The sequence below is a fragment of the Solea solea genome, chromosome 14, assembly GCF_958295425.1.
Source record: "Solea solea chromosome 14, fSolSol10.1, whole genome shotgun sequence".
Classification (NCBI taxonomy): domain Eukaryota; kingdom Metazoa; phylum Chordata; class Actinopteri; order Pleuronectiformes; family Soleidae; genus Solea; species Solea solea.
Window position 1 is genome coordinate 18,447,013 of NC_081147.1, and position 22,306 is coordinate 18,469,318.

General features: G+C 39.4%; 2 protein-coding genes across 4 annotated transcripts; one reads left to right on the forward strand and one right to left on the reverse strand.

Moving 5' to 3' along the window:
• Positions 1–4,094: 4,094 nt before the first annotated feature.
• ubxn1 (UBX domain protein 1) lies at positions 4,095–9,325 on the forward strand. Of its 3 annotated transcripts, none has more exons than XM_058649031.1 (10): positions 4,095–4,171; positions 4,622–4,686; positions 4,897–4,950; positions 5,972–6,099; positions 6,469–6,550; positions 6,710–6,901; positions 7,263–7,314; positions 7,413–7,535; positions 8,009–8,192; positions 8,747–9,325. In XM_058649031.1, the coding sequence occupies exons 2-10, from the start codon at positions 4,628–4,630 to the stop codon at positions 8,785–8,787; spliced, it is 915 nt and encodes a 304-aa protein (XP_058505014.1). In that variant the 5' UTR covers positions 4,095–4,171; positions 4,622–4,627; the 3' UTR covers positions 8,788–9,325. The 3 variants fall into 3 exon arrangements, with proteins under 3 accessions (XP_058505014.1, XP_058505013.1, XP_058505012.1); XM_058649030.1 differs by lacking the exon at positions 4,095–4,171 and adding an exon at positions 4,230–4,520; XM_058649029.1 differs by lacking the exon at positions 4,095–4,171 and having other exon boundaries at positions 4,601–4,686.
• Positions 9,326–11,467: 2,142 nt separating this feature from the next.
• si:ch211-114c17.1 (pre-mRNA-processing factor 39) lies at positions 11,468–21,522 on the reverse strand. Its single transcript, XM_058649032.1, has 15 exons — positions 21,416–21,522; positions 18,227–18,477; positions 17,985–18,110; positions 17,761–17,879; positions 17,466–17,633; positions 16,665–16,845; positions 16,477–16,581; positions 16,260–16,377; positions 16,011–16,165; positions 15,559–15,685; positions 14,203–14,474; positions 13,393–13,577; positions 13,196–13,270; positions 12,128–12,302; positions 11,468–11,979 (listed from the first exon to the last, which is right to left on the reverse strand). The coding sequence occupies exons 1-15, from the start codon at positions 21,471–21,473 to the stop codon at positions 11,905–11,907; spliced, it is 2,190 nt and encodes a 729-aa protein (XP_058505015.1). The 5' UTR covers positions 21,474–21,522; the 3' UTR covers positions 11,468–11,904.
• Between the last annotated feature and the right edge of the window lie 784 nt (positions 21,523–22,306).

A 22,306-nucleotide genomic window follows, 5' to 3' on the forward strand; every position in this document is an offset into this window, starting at 1 on the left:
CTTTACAGAAACTACCATCATACGCTACCATGTTTCTACATGTTGCTATAACAGATAAACTAGAAAGCATGAGTTTTGTATTTTGAACCACTTACTACACATAACGTAGCACGATATTCTTTCAGATGAAGGCTGCATGCTTGGTAAAGAAAGGGGTGAGTGGAAGATTCCTCTGCTTGTTTCCAACATAAACTGCATGTAAAGTCTTTTGGTTTGAAGTAAAATGGAAGTAGTAATTAACCACCAGGGGGCGACTGTTAGTTGCAAACTTTGTAAATGTAAGTTTATGGGACAGTGGGTCGGCTTCTCACTTTCCTGAGGATTTAATTGTCTAAATTGCAAGTTTCATGTCTTCTTCAATTACACATGATGTCAGTTTTGTAAATTATGTTAACCTTCTAGAGGAAAATATTAGGTTAATGCAACACACCAGTGTAACTGACAGCTGGTATTTGGTGCCTGGTTGCTGGTGCAAAAAACTGTCATAGCAACAGTCAACTCTTGAGGCTTCAAAACTGGAAGACAACCATTTAAATTAGATGTCATCAACCCTTACACACTGGACCACACACACACCTTAAATACCACGTTGTAGCTGTATTTTATTTATTTGAAATACACTGAAAAGCCATCATTTTAAGACCAGTCATCTGTTTAGATGTTGTGTAGATGTTATATGTACATACTGTATAAATATAAAGCCCTAATATATATATATATATATATATATATTATCTATTTCATAAACACACAAGAGAATAGCAATTGAACATTGGATCAGGACTTATCATTTCTATACTCTTAAATGCGATAAGTTAATTTTACTGCCTAGGAAACTACTAGTAGTTTTCAAGCTTTGTTCACGTTATATCTCCTTTTTGTGGGTACATTAGTACAAGTGCCTTATTAATTATCCTTAAATTGTTCAAATGCATCCACATGAAAGTAACAATTTGCAAAGCAACTAAACTAAGAAACAAGTCTTATAATCATTTCTATTTCTTTGTTATGACCTATATTACTCTATTTAATTTGACCTTTTTTTGTTTACCATTATCAAAAATGTTGCTTTCATTCCCACATGTGGTTGTGGATGTTATTTGTTTTATCTGGCCAAAGATGCAGTGTATTTGTCAGTCTGGGTGATTTTTCACATTATTCATATTTTCTGTTTAGGTGCATCACACTTCAACATTCATTGAGGGAAACATTGCCTTTATTGTCACCTGTTGTTTTGGTTAATTTACAGTTCAAAAAGAAAACAGAAAATGAAAGCGTTACACTATATGACTGACAGGATTAGCTTTATTTCATTACAAAGAGCAACATGCACGGAAATACTATTGAAAGTGAAAGTAAATGGAAAAAATAACCAAGGGAAGGATTGTGACATTTTAACAGACACTGTAAGTACAGTAGAGTCCCAGCAGCATTTTGATGAGAAATGGTGTCCCTCCAGACATAACAGCAGCTCCACTGGAAGCCAGAGTTTTTTCCATATGGAGATGCTGTTACAGCTGGTTAGACCCACAGAGACAACATAGCTCACAACACTCCTATAATTGTGGGATTAATTTTGACATAAAATGTACAGGTTTCTAACGACACCTGAAGACACAGAGATGAAAGTTACTTGAACTTCTTGGGAATATTTGAGATGTTAGTATGTTTTTACTATACTACCATATCCCAACAATGGCTCATTTGTAAGTATTTTATGAGCTACATTTTTATTATATGCCTTAAAGGTTTCACATATTTGAAATAATGCTGCCCTCTTTTGGTCAGGCTTTGCTGACCCCACAAATTCAAATACTTTTACTACAGCTTGTATACCCAAGTCCTCATGTGATAATAAAAACTGCCACCTAATAAAGAGTTAGTTAAGTATCATTCAGCACAGCCTCGTGCCTCTTGATCTTAGTTTTTATTGCTTCTAAGGTTACATGTTGCCATTATGACTCCAATAAAATCAGGGTCATTCACTCAGTTAAAATGTGCTAGGAGTCAAGACCATCAAAATTAATCTTTGACAGATCGGCATTGATATGGCTTTGAGGACAAACAGTAAACAGGAGCATGCATCATTTCCTTGTGCATGCCTCATATCTTTCGAGACTCCCTTAACTTATCCTGAGTGAACTTTGACACTTACCCCTCTCCTTCTGTAAAACAAAACAAAAAAAACAGAGCCATAAAGCAGTTTAAGGTTAGACTAAAGAGACCTTCATCCCCTAAAGTGTCCTTTGACTTTACCCATTTTTTAACCAGATGATTTTATGGAAAGTGCATTTAGAGACTGTCTCTTTCTGTCATCATATTAAAATTAATGTTTTTTTTGTTTTTTTTTACTGAAAAAGACTTAATTCTAGTACACATCTTCATATGCTCTATTTTCCAGGGATTAAATTAAGAGTAACACTAATTATATTTCAGTCAATCTAGAGATTCTTCTTTTTTTTTTTATACCTGTTTATAACACCTGTTATGGGTTTTGTCCTGAAATGACAGGTGCAATACATTTTTGACCTTGTCTCATCTGTTACTGAAGCAAAGCGTTGACATTCACAGTTGTGGACTATCATTTTTTTGAATAATAAATCCAAATTTGTTGTCTGGTAAATAATAACCCAATCAGAAGGCATTTGGAGGAAATCAACATTTCCGTTATTTTTTTCTCTTCATATGTCATTTCAATGTGTGTGGCAAAGTGTTGTGAATGGGTGATGTATGACTGTGGAGTTTAACTGATTTAAAAAAAGGAGGCATTCTGAAATGAGCGAGAAAACAGTATTAAAGAATGCAAAATATAAATCATTATGTTGGTTTAAGTACAATTTTATGTCCCAATAGACTGTAAATGAAATCTCAGTGATTCATTAGCAACATTGAAATGTAAAAAAGTTTAAACTTACCATGTATACACTGCACACGGAGCTAATCTCATTTATTCTGAAACAAAAGAGGAGAACGATGAACAAATTGGAAGTGTGAGGAAAAACAGCTCAGTGAACAGGAGAAGCAACAGAGAAAAGATGTGGAGCCAAAGTGAGCAGGCAGAGATAGATAGGAGTCAGTCTCCCCTGAGAAACGGAAGACCTGCGATTGCGGGCTGCTTAAGACTGTGTGGGGGAGAGAGAAAAATCAATCATTACACTTACTGTAAATATGTAACAGAGCTAACCTGCCCATAAAACTCAGCTGATTGCATTCTGTTTGAACACGAGTGCAGAATCCACAATCAGACAAGATGTAAACCAGCAAATAAGAGACACCGTTAAGCCTCAATCCTCTTCAAATCAGGACCTTCACTCTGAGGACCCTTTTTCTTCACTCAGTCAATCCTGTTTTTCAAAAAAAAAAAAGTATAGAGATGTTGGACACATACACACCATGTAATGGGAGTAAATTGATCTTTTAGTATAATGAAGTGATCCAATATTTAAATGTAGAGACGGTCAAGGTCAGATGATTCATGCTGATTATTTAAATTTTTACAACAGAAGTTTTGACTAAATGTCATTCAAAATTAAATATTGCCAGGAGCATAAATGGAACTTTCTATATTCATTTGTGATTATTCTCTTGTTTAACCTGGGTAGAAAAGGATTCTGTCACACATATGAGAGTCTCTTAGAGGTTATTGATTTTTCAGTGATGTATTGCTATATGATTGCAATATATTGATCATCACAGAATCATTTTATTGTGATATTATTGGTATCGTGGACCATCGTGTAGTGAGGTACCCTGTGATTCCCAGCCCTAATAGCTGTATTGCTTTGGTGGTAGGAATCAGTTTTGAGAAGAGGGAACAAGAGAGTTGTGGAGTCAACAAAGTAGTTTGTGTCTTGTTATGAAAGTTTTGGACAAACTGTATAACTATTTAGTTTTTTAATTTACTGTATGGGGAAACACATTTTGAAAACAAATATGTGCCTTTACATAATTCAAAATTATAATAAAGTAGGCATAAACATTCTATTAAAAACTATTGATATAAATACTATATACACTATAAACACAATCCTTTAATCTACATTATGTCCCTAGTTTAAATGAATCACATAATTAAATTGGTGTTCGACATTCATCAGCATTATGCTTACTCTTTTGTGTCCTATTTGACCCACGAAGGCTCCCGTACTGCTGAGGCGGTGCTGGCTGATGTGTGAGTAGCTAACTAATGTTGTGTCCACGAGCATATATACTAATAATGTATCTGAGAGAAGTAAAAATAACGCCCTCGTTTACCTCAACGTGTGACTTACGAACAAACGTTGATGTATAAAGTAATGGAGATCTTATGAGAGTTCCTGCTCGGTTTCAGTGGCGCTAGCTGTCTTGAACGTTTGAACGTTAGCCACATTAATGCTAATTTTAGCTCCCAGTATAACGTCTAGTTTTGGTATTGAGTAACTAAAACGAAACGACCACGAAAGAGTCGGTGCTTTACACACTAAGAGAAGTGCCGTCTGAGCTGTTGTGTTGACTTCCAATGCTAACTTAAGTTTGCTAAAGTGTGTGTCATAATGACTCACCATCTGTACCAGCAATATGGCAAATTAAAAAATAATGAGTCCATTGTTAACATAGTGGCATGTTTATAATCCTTTTTCAGGTCAAAATGGCAGAGCTAACAACAATAGAGAGCCTGCTGGACATGGGCTTTGGCAGAAACAGAGCGTGAGTTACTCCATTTGGATATTGGGATATTTTGTATGACCCTGAGAATTTAATTACTTGTTTTTTGTTAATGTATGGTATTTGTTACTCGTAAATGTGCTGCTGACTGTCTTGGTCAGAATCCTCTTGTATGATCATATTTTAAACATAAAATGTTTCACAGCTAATGTATTTCCAAGTGAAATAATCTTAATCTGTGGGTGTTTCTAGGGAGCGGGCAGTGGCCAACACAGGGAACCAGGGGATCGAACGAGCCATGGACTGGTGAGTTAACATTGGAAACTCGATTAATTGGTTGTGTTTCAACTTTTGATTTTATCATCCTAAAGGTCCATTGCAACCTAGTAGGTTTTAATGACAGGTATTCAATGTGTTACCCATAAGTATGTTTGTTTATCATTGCTTGTTTAATAATTATTGTTTAGTTTTGTAGCCAGAGAATTGGCCTTTTATATACTTAAGCCATAAGGAGCCCGGCATTCTATGTTGCCATGTTTCTACAGCAGCAAAATTGGACAAACATGATTTGAATTAGGCTAAACAAATGAAGAACGACATCCTTTATGGTATGTGAAGGCCTCCATAGTTACCTTACAGGAAACAGATGGCTAGTTAGTCACACTCTGTAGTTAGATGTCACAAATTTTTACACACTGGACCTTTTAATGTGAATATGTTCTCAAGTTTGTGCTCCTCTTTGATGGCAAACTGGGTATTTTTCATTCTTGAACAAAGCAAAACATTTTTGAGGATGGACTGATAAACATTTTACACAATTTTCTGACATTTTATGGACAAAACATCATAAAATAATCATTGATTAATAGAATGATTAGTCAATCTCAACAGGTCAAGGACTGGGGTACCCAATTCCCATTGCCCCTCCATTGATTGGGTTAATTTGACACTCTAAATTGACCGCATCCACTGGGGAGGAGTACATCAAGTGTACTCCTAGTGCCAGTCCCAAGCCCAGATAAATGGGAGGGTTGTGTCAGGAAGGGCATCCAGCGTAATCTTCCCTAAATCATAAATGTGGGTCACTGAAAAAACAGGTGATCCGCTGTGGTGACCCCTAGTGAGGGAGAAGCTAAAAGAAAAAAAAGTGCAATGTCTTTCGATTTGGATGTCTGGTTGTATTTTGATTATCTTGGGATTAATTGCGCAGTTCAGAAAGTAGTACTGATGAAAAACAACGATTGCGAAAAGATCAAGGACAATGAGACAATCCAGTTCCAATCTGCTTCTTGTCATATTAATCATGTGCTATATGTGCTTCCCTCAGGTTAATGGAACATGAGAACGACCCTGACATTGATGAGCCTTATGTGCCGCCTGTGGGTAACGTCCTGGGTGGAGAAACAAAGAGCGAGTCCAGCCCAGAACAGCCAACGCTAGCCGACACCATTGAAGGTCAAACTGCATGTTGTGCTTTTATAGGGGGTCAGGAATTCCCCTGACATCACCCACATATGAGTTGCGTGATGACACATACCCTGTGTTACTCGTGTAACTAGTTTCTTAAGTTATCCAAAGTTAAACTGTCATACAGAGACATTATCTCAAACACTGAATATTATGATGTAAGATAGTTAGTTTCACTAGTGTTTCTGTCTAGAGTTGCTCTTTTGTTATTTGGTTTCCACACTGCAGTTTGCCGTGTTGACTGCATCGGTTAGATCAAACCACTATGATATTTTGTAACAGCGCTTTGATGGTCAACAGCAAAACATTACAAAACACACAACAACTAATGTCTTTTTGTTCTGTCTTTCTTAACAGGTGGAGACAACAGCCTCAGTGAGACTGACATGAGTTTAAGGCAACCACTGACGGAGGAGGAGAAACGTGAGCAGGTTAAAAGGTCAGAGTCTCCACACTATTGCCCATACTACGTGATACAGATTTAATCTATAAAAACAGGGATATTCCTGATAATGATAATATTCCTCAAGCCAGTACACTTTGCTAGAGATAGTGACAGAACAAAGATAGCTCATCAGTGTGTTGGTGTCTCTTTCAGGCTAGAGGAGCTGATGCGCATGAAGCAGGCAGAGCGAAGAGAGCGAGAGCGGGCAGATGAAGTGGATAGGGAGAAGCAGCGGAGGAGGCATGGCCAAGAACTGCAGCAGGTCCGACAAAAGATACAGGATGATGAGATGAAGAAGCTCTCTGACCAGCGCATGAAAGAGAAGATGGAGGACAAAATGGCACGGTAAAGCATTGATTGAAAAGAAGAAGAAACATTTCAGTGTCGGCAAAAGTAGACTCACTGTACCCGTTTTTATCCTGTTTAAGCTGTGATTCAAGAAATATTTTACTTAATTAATATTGTCCATGTTTTCATGCACTTTCTTTGAAATGCATTCTAAGGAGTCCAAATGTTTTTTTTAATTATTTTTACACCATTAAACGTTCTAAATGAAAGTATTTATTAAAAACAAATGGGGTTGCATTTTCGAGGTCTGGATCCAGGCAGGGAGCCACACCACTCATTTGAAAGTACTCCTGAAATAAAAGTGGAAAAAAAAAAAAACTGTCAGTGCTTAAAGATGCTTGTCTTTATTCTCTGCCAGGCAAAGGGTTAAAGATAAGATCGCACGAGACAGAGAGGAGAGAGCGCAGAAGGTACAGCTGTCACTTTCCATTGTCTTGTTCAATTTTCATTCTCTTACCATTTTCACTTCTTTTAAAAACTTACTTATGGCGTTTGTTGTCCTGTTCAGTTTGGAGGAGGACCACCTCCGAGCACAGCTGCGTCATCTCAACCTGCTCAGCCCAGCCCGACTTCACCCACCGGTCAGGGTCCTCCACCCACTAAGAGAGAGTACGACGAGTCCAGGATACAGGTACAGTCTTCGCATAATTATGTGGAACACATTTTAACATGTGTAGTTGGTGAAAAGACCAGAGAAGTTCATATCGTCTGAAAGAGCACAAACATCAAGGATCCATCACACAAACTGATCTCTCGTTTCAAATCGCCAGGCTCCTCTGTTGTGACTCACATCTGATTTTCAGGGCTGCATGGAATCTGGTTGTCAACACCAACTTGTTTTGAAACCAGGTTTGATCAGATTGTGTAAAATGATCATATCAAACAGAGGAGAGGGTAACCATGTCTCCCTCTTAAATACTGAGCGGTCTCACAAGTATGACCTTTTCTGTTGTTGACACATGCAAAAAGGTACCGGTGCATGCATGTGTGCCATTCGAGGCGACTGAATGTGAATCTGAACTGTCAACATTTGAGCTGTAATGAATTGGAAGTGAACTATGTGGCTGTAATGAGAAGTCCTTCTTCCCCACCTGCTCTAAACAGATTCGTCTGCTGGACGGCTCGACCATCAATGCAGTCTTTAAGGCCCAGGAGCCGCTGGCGGCAGTGCGCGTCTACGTGCAGGTGAATGGCAACACACCTGAGGGCCAGGACTTCACGCTGCTGTCGCCCTATCCCCGTCAAGTCTACACTGAACTGGATATGGAGAAACCTCTGAAAGAGCTGGGTGAGCACAGCTGTGGAAATAAATGCATTTGAACAAAGGATGTGACATCACATCATAAAGCATTTATACTCGTCTTAGGACGTGCAGGACAACTGCACTGAGCAAGGTGCATGTTCTTAAACGGGATATGATAGTGACCTATAGCAAAACATGGAAGGCGTTACACTGTGTTCATACACATACACGTCGTCTTTAAACATTAAACCTATTTTAATATCAAACCGGTAGAGATTGAAAGAGAAAGTGTTTGCTTTAAAACAGCAGCAGATAATTATTACACATGACAATCTCTCCACTTTTATCCGTTTATATTGTAACAAATCTCCACTGCAGACCCTCACTTTGAGTCTCTTTTTCATGTCTTTGAGTGTAGAATTGTTATTAGATTTAGCTTTGTGTACCTTACAGTTTTTAAATAAGTTTGCAACATTAATACTCTGTACTGTAAACATTTGTCATTGAAAGAAACTCCTTCTCAACAAACTTCATGCTGAAGGAATCTTTACTGTTTGCATTGGATTGCCTTTTTTCAACTTTGTTTTCCGTCTCTTTAGGTTTGGTGCCTTCAGCTGTTCTAGTTGTTTCCAAAAAGTAAGATCAGGAGGATCTGCTCTATGAGCCTACCTCACTTCTTCCAATACATCATCACCCGATCCACCAGTAAATGACTGATCCAGGAAGAGAGCCCCCCCCCGTGTTTTAGTATCACTCAGTAAAGCCGGCTGTCTGAACTGAGGTTGAGATGGAGGTGAAATGGGAAATGGTTTTTTTTTTTATTCACAAAGGACAAACCGAGGGCAGCCCTTTGTCATTCTGGGCTGATTTTTACTGACTTGATAGCTGACTTCTGACTGATACTGCTTCAAGGAGCACTGCTCGTGGTTTCAGCGACACATTTTACAAAAAAAAAACATTATAAACATCATCCTGTTTTCACCTGATCCTTACACAGCAAAGCACCACAGAGATATTTGATTGGTTCTGAAAGGGCCTTAAATTGAACCCCCTCTAGTTTCTTGATTTTGTGACATTCTACTTTTGACAGTTTTTTTTTTATATCTTAAAGTATATTACCTACAGTTATGTCTACATAATCACCAAGGATCTTACAATAAAACTAAGTTGGAGAATTATGTTCGTGGACTGGATTTTCTGAACAGCAATAATTATAAGACTGGGGATAATGGTGACATATAGGATGTTATCAGGGTGTTGATTTAGAAGGTGGGGTTTGAGGGAAGAGAAATGGAACAAACCGGGATTTGACATGGTCATTTATTGTGCCGTTTTCATAGGAGTGGGTCATAAAGTAAGTAGCAAGCATCTAAAGTCGGGAGTCTGCACACAACACCACTAACGTGTTGCACATACGTGATTGTAGTGAGAAAACAAAATCAATGTCGGCTGGACTACTTTTAGCAACAGTTTCAGGGTTCCGGTATGGTGCAGGTCGACTCCCGCTTCAGAGGCTGTAGCTTTTAAAAACCACAATAACTTCTGTTATTGACCACAAGAGACGTGAACACAACATTGACAAGTACTTTTAAACTGACAGTATTGGCAAGAAGTTGCACTTTCAACAGGTAAGGGGTCACATTATCATCCATCTGGTATGGGGCTGAATTTCTAACTTCCAATACTTTTACACAATGGTACATACGTGTTCGTTTTAACCATGCCATAATACTAAATACCTTTTAATCATTTAAAAAGGGAGTGCCTTGGAGTTTGACTTATGGCGTATTGCCACCGGCTCTACTGGGTGGAGTCATCACTGCACGACTGAGTGAAACTGCGGTGACTTCGTTTTATACGCAACACACACTAGTGACTTTACACCAGACTTCTGTAATTGTTGGAGATTAACCCACGTTTTTAGGATTGTTAAGTAGTTTTAAGTGATCTACTGTTCGGCTTGATTTCTGTCCACACCTCCTACTCCAGACTACAGCGGCAGCGGCCTGTGATGCCGCTCGCGATCACCGGCGCTGTCCCTAAATACACCACTCCACTTTAAAAGACTCCTGTTAAATATACAGGTTTCCCTGGTAGTCGTTGGAGATTAACCCACACTTTTAAGATTATTAAGTAGTTTTAAGTGATCTACAGTTCGGCTTGATTTGTGAGTGGGAGGACTCTTCCTGTGACAGGACTCTGGCCAGTCTGACCAATCATTGCATAGTACCTACTACTAGCACGCTTGGAACCTTGCCCGAGCAGGTACTAAACCTGGTACCAGGTACTATGCTAGTGGAAACACTACTTAAACCGTGCCGTGGCGAGTAGAGCCGGTGGAAATGCGCCATAAGTCACTGAGTTTGCCATTTTAAGAGCACCTCTTACCTCAGGTAACCCAAAAATGCTTTACTTCTGTGGTGTCAACCTTCCTTTGTAAAAATGTTGGTACCTAATGAGTTACTCTGATCTGTGATGGTGAGCCAGTTACCACACAGCATGCTGTTTCACTTTGAAATCTAACATTGCTTGCGATTGGCTGTCTCGAGGCGTGCAGAAAGTTTCACCAAAGAAGGAACTCATTCCCCAGCGGAGAAGAGATGGATGGGGCCTAACATGTGAGTGAGTGTGTTTTGAGCGAAAGATCTGAAGTGCACGGAATAAATATGAGAGCAGAAAAATTTATTGTGTGATATAAATCTTGGTAAAACTGATTTTTTTTTTTTAAATTCTGTAAAAATATCTTGTATGGGTGTCAGTACTGAAGACCACATATCAATATTGATACTGTGTTGACAATTTTCAGTGAAAGCAGTTATGTTAAGTTTGTGTAAACATCATAAAATGAAATCATTAAGCGTCTACAAACTCCTGAGTCAAGTGTTTGCAGAATTTACAAGTGGACATACTGCTGCCTGTGCCTGTCTGTGGTGCTGAGCAGGTTTTTAGCGTCGTCTACTGGCAGCTCGCTAAACACACTGAAAAGCTCCATGAGGCCAAAGGTCATTGCAGATTATGGTAAATGTTGTCAGTTTATACAGTTTTAGAAGTACCAATAAGATTCTGATCATGGGTAAAAACTAAAGGAGGAGTTAAAAATCAATTCACAGGCCAGCACTCCCACATTTCCTTCAAGAAACTCAAGAAGCAGTAGTACTATTAGACTATTGGTAATAAACTAATGCTCTTCCTACTTGCACATGTAAAAAACATGTACATCCAGCCAATGAGAGAGAGGCAAGGCCATGATGCACAGAGATCTCTGGACTCTTTCCAACTTAAAAAACACCCAGACAAATAAAGACAACTAAAAGGAGAGCTGTTGTGACGCACTATAAAACAACTTTATATACACAAGAAAAAAAACAAACAAATGGGCTATTGTGTGGAATGGTACAAAATGTCAATGATACAGCACCTGTAAAGTTGTGGATAATTTGGGTAACTTTTAAAATACGGATCAAGGAGCGGGGGTTGCCTTGCAAACAAATACAAAAGAGTTCTTGTTAAAATGCAGACACCGAGAACAATGTCCCCTTTTCCTTTTGTCGTCTCTCCATCGGCTGCTCAGACTCAACACTGAAATGACACTGACGCGTTAAAAAGAGCTCAACTCCTGCTGCTTTTTCACAAACCCAGGGCTCAGGGGAAAGGAAACGCGGAGGGAAATTTGACTCAGCTTGTTTTTCAGCTCTGACGTCGTCTGCGGTCAACCTGCTTCCTGTGGTCTCTGTCCCCACCTTCACTGTTGCTCTCTTTAGCTGGGAGGGTAGTAGCCCTGGTTGTAGTTCCAGGTGTTATTACCATAGCCATAGCTGCCATACTGTGATTGCTGGAAATGAACCAACACAGACAGGAAATCAGGACATGTGGAACTGTAGCTTGTGAGTGTACGCTCACCTTAACCACCACAAGCACTCCTTTAGCTTGATCATTTACAGATTTTCAAAATAGTTTTACATCCCAACAATCATTTCTACCTGGTACCAGTTGCCGTATCCCCCATAGCCGGTCTGTGCGCTCACGTCTGAGCCTACCACAGGCGGAGGGGGCGTTGTGATGGGGATGTGAGGCATGGTAGGTGGGACTTGTGCAGATACAGCAACAGCAGAGCCGTCCTCACTCTTGATCAGTTTCTCTGGATCCTCCCCCTCCCTGAAAATAAAAAACAGTGGATCAGCAGCAAGCCGAGGCTTAAGCCACATTTCTGACCTTCCACTTGCTGTCATATCCACCTCATTAGTGTCAATAATCATCTCTAGATGTTAGAACATTACACATCTGCTAGACAAAACAGTAAATAGATGTCTGCCATTTTCTTGTACAAGACAAATGTGAAACACCATGGGCAGATAGTTCACTTGTTTTAGGAAAATAAGATTTGCATTTTTGTTAAATACTACTTTTTGCAACTTTTTCCCCTCTCAACCTGATTAGTCTATTGTTGTGGGAATGAGACGTGTATCTCAGATCCACTGTCAATTTCGCCCAAAAAACAACTAATTTCCAGAGATAAATGTGATATTTAACCATCAGACAGCGGATCTGAGATACGCGTCTCATTCCCACAACAACAGAGGAAGTTGGGATTGAAAAAAACAAATTAAACTGACAAAAAATTGACGTCAAAGTGACATAAAAGCTTTATGAATACAACATGTGAATACAATCGTAATTGTTTTAGGTTTACTCTTCATTTGACCAAATGGAGAAAAAAAAGGGTGAAACAGCGCTTTAAGGCTGCCCCCTAATGGACCAAACAATTAACCAGAAACAAACACCAAAAACTCTACAGGATGTCTCGTCAAAATAAAATTATAACCTATATGGCTGAACCATGCATGGCTTTAATCTGAAAGGGGCCGACACAGGAAGTGTGGTCACACTGTGTAGTTTTGACAGAAGTCACTTCAGTGTTTATGGCTGACGCCCTGCTGACTACCTCGTTTATCAACGAGTAAGTCCAAAAGTTTGGGAACATGGTAATGTTATTCAGGTGAAGTTTTAGTCGTGGGCAGCCCAACATCATCGGTTCCCTTTTCTCTCACCCATTTTCTGCTTCTCTCTTTGTACCACCAAGCTCCTTCAACAGTTTCTGATGCTCTTCATACAGAGACAGCACACTGCAGAGACAGGGGTGATGATGAAAAAACATTCAAACATCATAAACAGTTTGTTATATACTGCCTGGTATTTGAATGTTTGTTTAATGATGTCAGTTGTGAGATGTGAGTTGAACTCTGACCTCTGGATGGAGTTGCTGTAGTCCTCTGCAAACTGCAGGCCTCTCTGTGAGAGGAGGATCTTGGTGTGGGGGGTAAGAGGAGCTGCCAAAGCTCGCGTCACACACTCATGCACTGCCTCAGCTGAGGCCCAGGGGTCTCCTGACACTTCCAGTTCCAACAGGTTCAAGTGCAGTTTATCATTATCCTGAGGGAAGAATGGATAAGTATTTGCTTTTGACTTATTTAGGCACAAGCATGATTATTCACAAGGATATGAGATTTCAATCACAGTCTGAAAAATGACATTTATGCAGCAAATTAGATGATTAACTGACATTTATATTCATTAGAAACTGAGGTGACAGACTTTTTTGAAGCCTCAAGATTTACAATTTGACAGATGTCATGTTGAAGTTTTACGAGTGGAAATTCACACATCACAGTACCAATACCACAGGTCAATAATAAAGAAAATGGCCACTGCAGAAGAACATATCACACTGGTGTCCAATCTTTATGTGCCGTGCTTTTTTATTGCCTATTTTCCTATAAATGGGAACCTAATTTACAAAATTAACATCACCATTTTCTAATGAATAAGAACTGAATATAGCAATTGAGACTATTAACCCTTCAGGAATATGATCAATGATGTCATAAATCAAGTGAGAAGGAGACAAAGTCTTCTTTTTGAAGCCAGTCTGTGCCACTTCCTGTGCTTCACCTTTCAAACAGAAAGACTACATCCACTCTTATACACAGATTATGGGCCCATTACAGGCTATTACAGGCTGAATAATGTTACAGTGGGTGTTTGATGATTGTCTCACCGGACTTATCTCCAGCGCTTCCTGTAAAACCTTGCGGGCTCTGATGGGGTTCCTGCCCAGTTTCTGCAGCATGCGAGCCAGCTTTATGGAGTAGAAAGCGTGCATTGTGGGCTTCTCTTTGGACTCAGCCACCGCCTCCTGCAGCAAGGACTCTGATAAGTCCAGGTGGCCTGCTCGTCTCTCCAAAGCAGCCCGGCGGAGGCGGACCACTGCCAACCCCGGCAGATTTCTCTCCAGTGCCTCCAGCACTCGCCGAGCCTCAGTTAAATCACCTGATGGAGAAGAGTTTTCAGACTTGTGGTGGAATACAAATGTAGGACATGGTGATATGGCTTGAAAAATGCATATTGCAGTATAATTTGAAACATCTTGCAGTAACAGTATATATTGCGATATATTCTTGGATATGTACATTTGTGTACTTCAGAGCTCCTTCTTCACTTGCTTGCCAACCTGGACATTTCCACTTTGGACAGTGAAATACTTTGGGAATGAACAGAACTATATGTAGTGTTTTTAAATTGTGATGGTGAGGAAAAAAAATAAAATAAAGACAATCAGTTTGTGATGCTCAGTGTTAATTCTATCACTACACATTGATCAATGTATGGGAAACTCTGAAAATGTTAGGAGTGCCAGTGGAGAACGACGTCATCAACACACATTGCTGTGGTTAGTCGGTATAATAGAAATCTCTACATTGTCAAATTTACATAACTTATATTGCATACTGTTTATACCGCCCATCTCTAAACAAAGGATTCTGATTTGCTAATTTGAGGCTTTGTGATGTTTTTGCACCGTACTGCCAGATAAGGAAGTTTGTGTCTACCCATTTCAATACATTTTAATGATAAGTTGAAACATAACTTTTTTTCAAGGTTGTATTCCGTCATGTTATGGTAGAAAACATTAACACTGAAGGGACTTCTGATCACTCAAAACTACTTTCTTTGTGCTAGAGCACATGTTTCCCTTTTTGAAGTGTAGGCTTAGTACACATAAATGCATAAACCAACTTTAAAACATCTCTATCTATGGGAAACTCATCAGCAGATGAGCAACACAACAAGCTTGTTGATAACAACAACAACAACCTTTCTAGTACATGAAGGCCACTATAGTTCCCCAATATGCTTGGGAAGGGAGGAGTGATTGGAGGACTTATTTAGCATTGAGCAGTCTTGCCATTAGATGTCACTAATTCATACACACTAGAATTGTAATGCATAAGAAATATTAACACATTTTTGGTATTTTCGGGTGAATAAAATATAAATGTCTTGAGGGCCTTTATAATCACAATAATTCAAATCATGACAGAATTTTAACAATCAAAATCAGTCGGAGTCGTACCGTGCCTCTCCTCGAAAGTGGCCCACTGCATGTGGATGTTGGGTTTGTGCGGCAAGTGGATCTCACAGGCTCGTTTGTAAAGAGCTCGGGCCTCGTCCAGACTCTGTGGCTCCAGGTACTGAATATACTGAACAACACACATATATGCAAATTTTAGGCAAAGTAATGCAGTAATTGCAATTTTCTTCTCCACATGCGTGCGTGTGTACACACACGCGTTTGCACAACATTTGTAGTGAGGACACTCAGATATCATGCATTCCCTACCCCCTAACCTTAATCATCACAACCAAATGCCTAATCCTAACACTGAAACCAACCTCAAAAAATCGATTCATGAATGTAGAATGCGAGGACAAGCCAAAATGTCCTCACTCTCTATGGTTTAGAAGTTTTTGTCCTCACAAAGACACCCATACAAGAACAATCAAACATACACAGACTTTTCTTACCCTGGTCCAGAACTCCTCATAGAGAGCACAAGCGATCAGACAACGCTCAAAGAGGATGCGAACCCTGCGGTCGTCCTTAACAACTGTGGCCGCTTCCGACACTTCCGAAGGCTGAGCCGTTACCTCTGACCCCTCTGTGGCTACCTGGTTTGAATCTAATAGGAGACGGTGGTGTTAGAACTGCAAATGAATGAAATCACAAGACTAACAGGTGAAAAGAGGCAACAGTTTCATCATGTACTCCTTTACCTTGGTCATGGGCTTTGATGTCTGTATTTAGGAGCGCAATCTCCCAGTCCAGGTAGGAGTGCCAGGCTCGGAGCTGAAGGCGATCCAGTGACTTGACGTGAAAGTATGGCCGCTTAATCTGCCCAATGGAGAGAATGTTTCAAACACAGACAGAAAAAAAAACTGGAAAAACTCAACAAGAATAAAAAGTTAGAAATAAAACTGAGTTGCAACTTACCGAATCTTCAAAGTTCCATCTCTGGCGGACTTCTCCCTCGTTGTCCTGGTAGACTTTATCCCTACCAAGCAGCACCTGTTCCCTTATCTTCTGTATCAGTTCCTCCTAAAACAAAATCATATCATTAAAAACTATAACAATAAGCATAAAATCAACTCTCTCTGTTGTGATCATCAGCTGTTACTCACTGAATCTGTGCCCTCAGGTGTGGAAGGCTCTTCCTCCCCTGGCGGCCTTTCCTGCTTCTCCTCCTGGGCCTGTTCAGCACGCTCTGCCTTCTGACTCTGACGACACAGCGTCCTCAGCTCCTCGTACTCTTCCGGGGACAGCACCTCTTTGGGCTCGTGGCTGTTCAGATGCTCCTTGAACCTGATGAGGGACAAGATGAAGAACAGAGCGGGAGACAGGGCAAAGTTCATGAGAAGAGAAGATATAATGTGTTCAAGCAGAATTGAATATTACTCAAACTATAATGCCCTCATTTGTAATTTTTTATATTCTTTGAGCGCTGAGTGAGGCTGTCGGTGTATAACATCAAGAAAGTTTTTTTCTTTGTCTTTGTCCAAAACAATTACACCACCTGAACAAGAAATTGTTCCGCTACAGTGAGCACATACAGCCCACACAGACCAACAAGACAATGGTCAGATTACGTCACAAGTGCTCGGATCTCTACGTACACATGGATACCTAAAGTATGACCCGGCCCTTACCATATTGTGTTGATTTAAAGTTCTTCTTAAAATCCTAAAATATATAAAACTCTTCTTACAGATGCAAAGTAAATCACAAATATATCAGATTATAACAATAATGTTTACAAGGTGAAGGGGAATTGTCATGAACCATTGGAAATATAACCACAATTAAAGAAAAAAACATAATTGCAACAGTAAACAAAGAATTGAAAATAATGCATTTACAGTTTCCAACTTTTCTGACATTATTTAAGCAAGTTTTGACTAGGCACTGTATGTGTGGGGTCTTACTTGTCATAGTGTGTGTTGTAGAGCTGAGTGGGGACTTTGAGGACTCTGTCCAGGACGGCTGCTGCGTTCCTCATGTTCCCCTGCTCTTTCTCCCACTCAACATACAAATCCCAAAGCCTGTCTGAGTGGAACTCCAGACCTGCTGCCACAACTGCATCCTCAAACACACTGAGGGTTGAAGTCAGGAGTCAGTATCCAGGGGAATCAGTTTAAACTATTCTATTTTTTACAACAATAAATTTGTTGTAAATAATTTTAATACATTTAGATATTTAATGTGTGTGTGTTTATCTACCTGCGAATCCGCTGTGGCGACTCAGGCAGGTTCATATCCAGAGTGCCAAGCAGCAGATTGATGTAGTGGATCCACAGATCTACACTCAGTGGAATTGCTTGGAGACCCTTAACACAAACCTAACAACCATACACCACGTAGATTAGCATGGGCTCATGAAAAACACTTTACTTGACTTCAAGATGTTTGGAACAAACTACTGTAGCCTCCAGCTCATGTTTTACCTCCTCTGCTTTGCTGTTGTATCCTGCACGACGCTCCAGATCTGCAAATTTCTTCCAGTAGCCATAACAGAGTGGGTAGCGAGTGAGGAAAGCCTCTAGTGCTTGGCGTGACGCTGTGATGTGATTCTGAACAGGTGAGAAAATGTAGGCCAGAAAGTTACATTAAGCCACTGCAAGCATCCTGAACTGCCTCATAACTCAGTTATCGTTTATCATTGGATCTCCTTTGCCTCACAACATACCTCTTGCTCACAGTATTGCAGCAGATCAGTCCAGCTGGTAAAGTCTTGAGGATTGTCATTGGAAGCCTTCCACAGACGCTCAAAGTCAGCAGGCAGTCCTCCCTCCTCCTCATCTGCAGCCTGAGGTATAGAAAAGGGAGCAGGGTCGAGGCCCGCGGGAGCTTCAGAGGATGCGGCAGCACTGTTGTCCTCTTCAGACATCTCAACCATCTCAATTGGAGGCGGTGGAGGAACTTCAGAAGCCTCCATGGCTAAGAAGGGAGAAGATCAAAGTTTATTAAAGTTTACGAACTCCGTAACTCAATTAAGTAATCTCCATCTCTTCTGCTGGATCAACCTGATTCTAAATTTAAAATGTTTCACAAGGTTTTATTTATTAGTAGATCTAGTTTCAAGTCATGAGTTCATCATTCCAAGTGACAAACAGATGCTTCAGTTTGATTTGATTTTCCCAACAATAACCAAATACCAAAGACTTAAATATAACATACATTATATACAACCTAGAAAAGGAGCAAATTTGACAGTGAAACAAGGGATTTTTTTTTAATCCCTTGTTTTTTCAGCTGTGGAGCTGGTATTAAAATTATGGTGTAATTTCTCTTCAGATTGTTTTCTTACATGACAATTAAGTTAAATACATGTCTGAAAATTGTGAAAAGTTAGATAAACATTTCAGTCATAATTTCCTAAAACCCTTAAAACACATTCAAGTGCCTTTGTCCAACCAACAGGCCAAAACAACAAAGATCCAGTTTACACTTACATAATACATAGACAAAACGTAATAACAGCTTAGTAATTGTTTTGTATTTTTGGTTGAGAAATGCCTCTACAGACTGATTGTCAATAAATTAGCTTTGACACTAAACCACCTCAATAAAGTTGCATCCTGCCTTGACACTCAAGCTAGCCATCAATCAGATGCCCAGCTTTTCTCAAAAATGCTGTGATTGCTTCTGTGCCTTAAACCCTCCCTCATAAACTTGTCTAAGTTCATGAGGTGTGACGCAGGCTCTCCAAGTCTTACTATATGAAAAATGTTTTTTAAAAAAAAATGTGTAAAATGGCAAAACTCCCTCTCTTGTAGCACTGGATGTGCTGAGATGTTGAATTATTATAAGTTAGAAAACTGCACTGAACGTCTATCGGAAATTGACATTTGCTAATTAAGTGTAATGTGGAAACTAGACCCTTAATGCCATTATGTTTCAAGTCTGTCTGCTTCCTGATACTTGATACATTGTGCACTCTAGTGAACTAGTAGTGGTTGAAATGATTGACAAATAGACAACAGTTAAGACAAAATTGATTCTAAAAGTCTGCTGAAATGTTAACCCTGTGTGGTGTGACAGTCAAATCAGTTAATAAGCTAAATACAAGAGTGAAGTAAGGACTATCTGCAGCCGGTGATCTATCCACAAACGATGACTATAACATTCAACAAACCCAAACTGAATCTGTAGCTTAGAGCCATTGTTCCTGTTTAGATACATTATTCATCTTCTCATGTTTCAATACAGTTTGGTTCTGAATTACAAGGCTGATGCTTCAGACTAACTTTTTATCCATCTGAATTATATTACTGATAAAATGCTATGGCACTACATAGGTACTTTCACATAAATACACTGAGATGAACATAGCTAAAACATGAAAAACTATTTTCTGTGTCAGTCACACAGTTGGCAAAACTTGAAACACTCGTCATCTAGTTAGACACAATTTGCAAAGCCGAATCATCTTTTTATCAAAACTTTAATCACATTCTCACTCACAAAACACATTTAGCAGTGATCCAGATTAACATCAGATGTTTTATGTTGTAATCATTCAAATAGGGATGAGAATGAAGGGAAACTTTGATCTGTGTTAAAGAAATTAAAAATGTGACTAGGAACTTTGAACTGTGGAGGGCAGCATTGCACCTCTTAGTGCACAGCCTGCAAGAACTTAGTAGTGGAAGAAGATGTCATGAATTTGTTTATCATTGTAAACAATACAGTTTGATTTGATACCATGATACATCCTGATGCAAAGACCTTGCTACAGTTAGGTGGTTTAGAATATTATCATGTTAGTACAGTCATTCATTTTACCACGATCATGGTTATTACAATTAAAATAACATCATAACTGTTATCATTGCTGCTGTGATTGCCGTATTCAGGCTTTTAAGTTAATGTCTCTTGTCACTGTTTCCCACCAACTAAATACATATGCACTTTACTGAAATTTACTGGTATTACACCTTTTTCTAGGAACCTCAAGATCCTCAAACCAGCAAGTCACATAAATAGGCTGGGGCCAAAAAAAGCTTAAAAACAAGAAATACAATCTTAAAACCAATACTGAACTGGATAAAACTGGTGTTATATGCTCACATTTCTTTTTCAGGTCAGAGGACAAGTGGCTGCATTTTGCACTAATTAAAGCCGACAAAGAGATGACTGATCCATACCCACATATAAAGGATTACAGTAATCAATCTTGACATAACGAAAACATGAATAACTCTCTCAACCTCACTTTGTTATGCGACTACAGTCAATGACGTGCTGTCATTGTGACCATGTTCTAATCGCAATGAATCTAAGAAATGACCATTCAACGACTCATCAATTACCAAACGTTACCAACGACCTGTTGTGACTGATAACAAACGAGCAATTAAAATGAGCATACATGTCTGATATGCACTACAGCATGTACAACTCTGTACAAGTAGCTTTCTATAAAGTTGCAAAGCAGCTACATGAGCGTGTACAACCAACCTTTCATTAATGTTTGACCTCAAGTTCACTCCAATCAAGGGATTTATTTTTAGTGTTTCGAAAATGGGAAACTTCAAGACATGTGTCAAGAAATATCATTTGAGTAAAACTGTAAAAGTTCATAGTTGCGAGTCTAGAATCTGGTATTTGTGAATGAAATTCAGCTTATTTGTGGTCAATAGACGCCTTACTTAAACAGAAGAAGCTTCACTAATGGTGCTTACAGTTTGTTCACATACACACTTGTGTAGCTGAGTTCACGTTAGCCAAACCTAGCACCTCACGCTTGTAGTGAAACCTGAGCAGCCTGAGCCTTTTACTCACAACATCTGCACACGAACCCGGGGCCCAGAAATACGGGTGAAACTAAACACGCGTGTATATTGTAAGGCTGTTCCACGTAATTCGAACTAACCTGAAGACTCTTCGAAGTCCCCGTTGCCGCTCAGCTCCTCACCGCCTTCCGCCGCCATGATGGAAACGTCCGCCTTACGTCATTCAGGTGCGACCACTGGGGCCGGTGAAAGTTCCAAATGTGGAGGGCAGCATTGATACCTCTCAAGTTTACAGCCTGTCGGAACAACAAAGAGGGAGAAGAGCGAGAAATAGAAATCTATTGTACATGTCCATACGTATATATATTTATCACTAAGGAAAGCCGCCTGCCCAGTAGGTGGCGGTAATGTGCCGTTGTCACACGCCAATAAACCCAACCAATTGAATTTACTATAAAATATTTTTTTTTGCTTTCCATTCTGTCTTCATTTACCTTTTTCATCTTCCACCTCGTCTGGTTGAGTTCACCGGAGCACTCAGTCAGTCAGTCTGTCACCGCCACATTTGGTGACAGCTTTGCTTGACAAAGAGCTTAGTAGTTATCATACTTTACTTTAAACTGCAAACACATTTTTTTCCATAAGGGATTTATTAGATTAATGGTATACGTTTCTAATCCTTGGTTTGCATTTTCTCAATTAATTTGTTTTATTTTGACATGCTGGTTAATATTATTGTAAGACTAAAGAAGTTTCCTGGCATTACTACATTTTTCAGATGTCCCAGACAATCATGAATGTCACTTGAACTTACTAACTAACAAGTGACGTTAAAATGTGTTGCTTACAGAAACACCTCTTTACAAAGTTCTTAATCTCGTTTCCTGTCTATCTTTTAGGATACAGTGTCTACAAATGTCACATTGGCTTTTTGACCAGCAGCCATTATCACTGTGGCTTTTGCCCTCGTGTAATAGTTAAAAAAACTCTTTACTTAAACACTAAAAAACCTGCAGCATGGAATGAAAGGA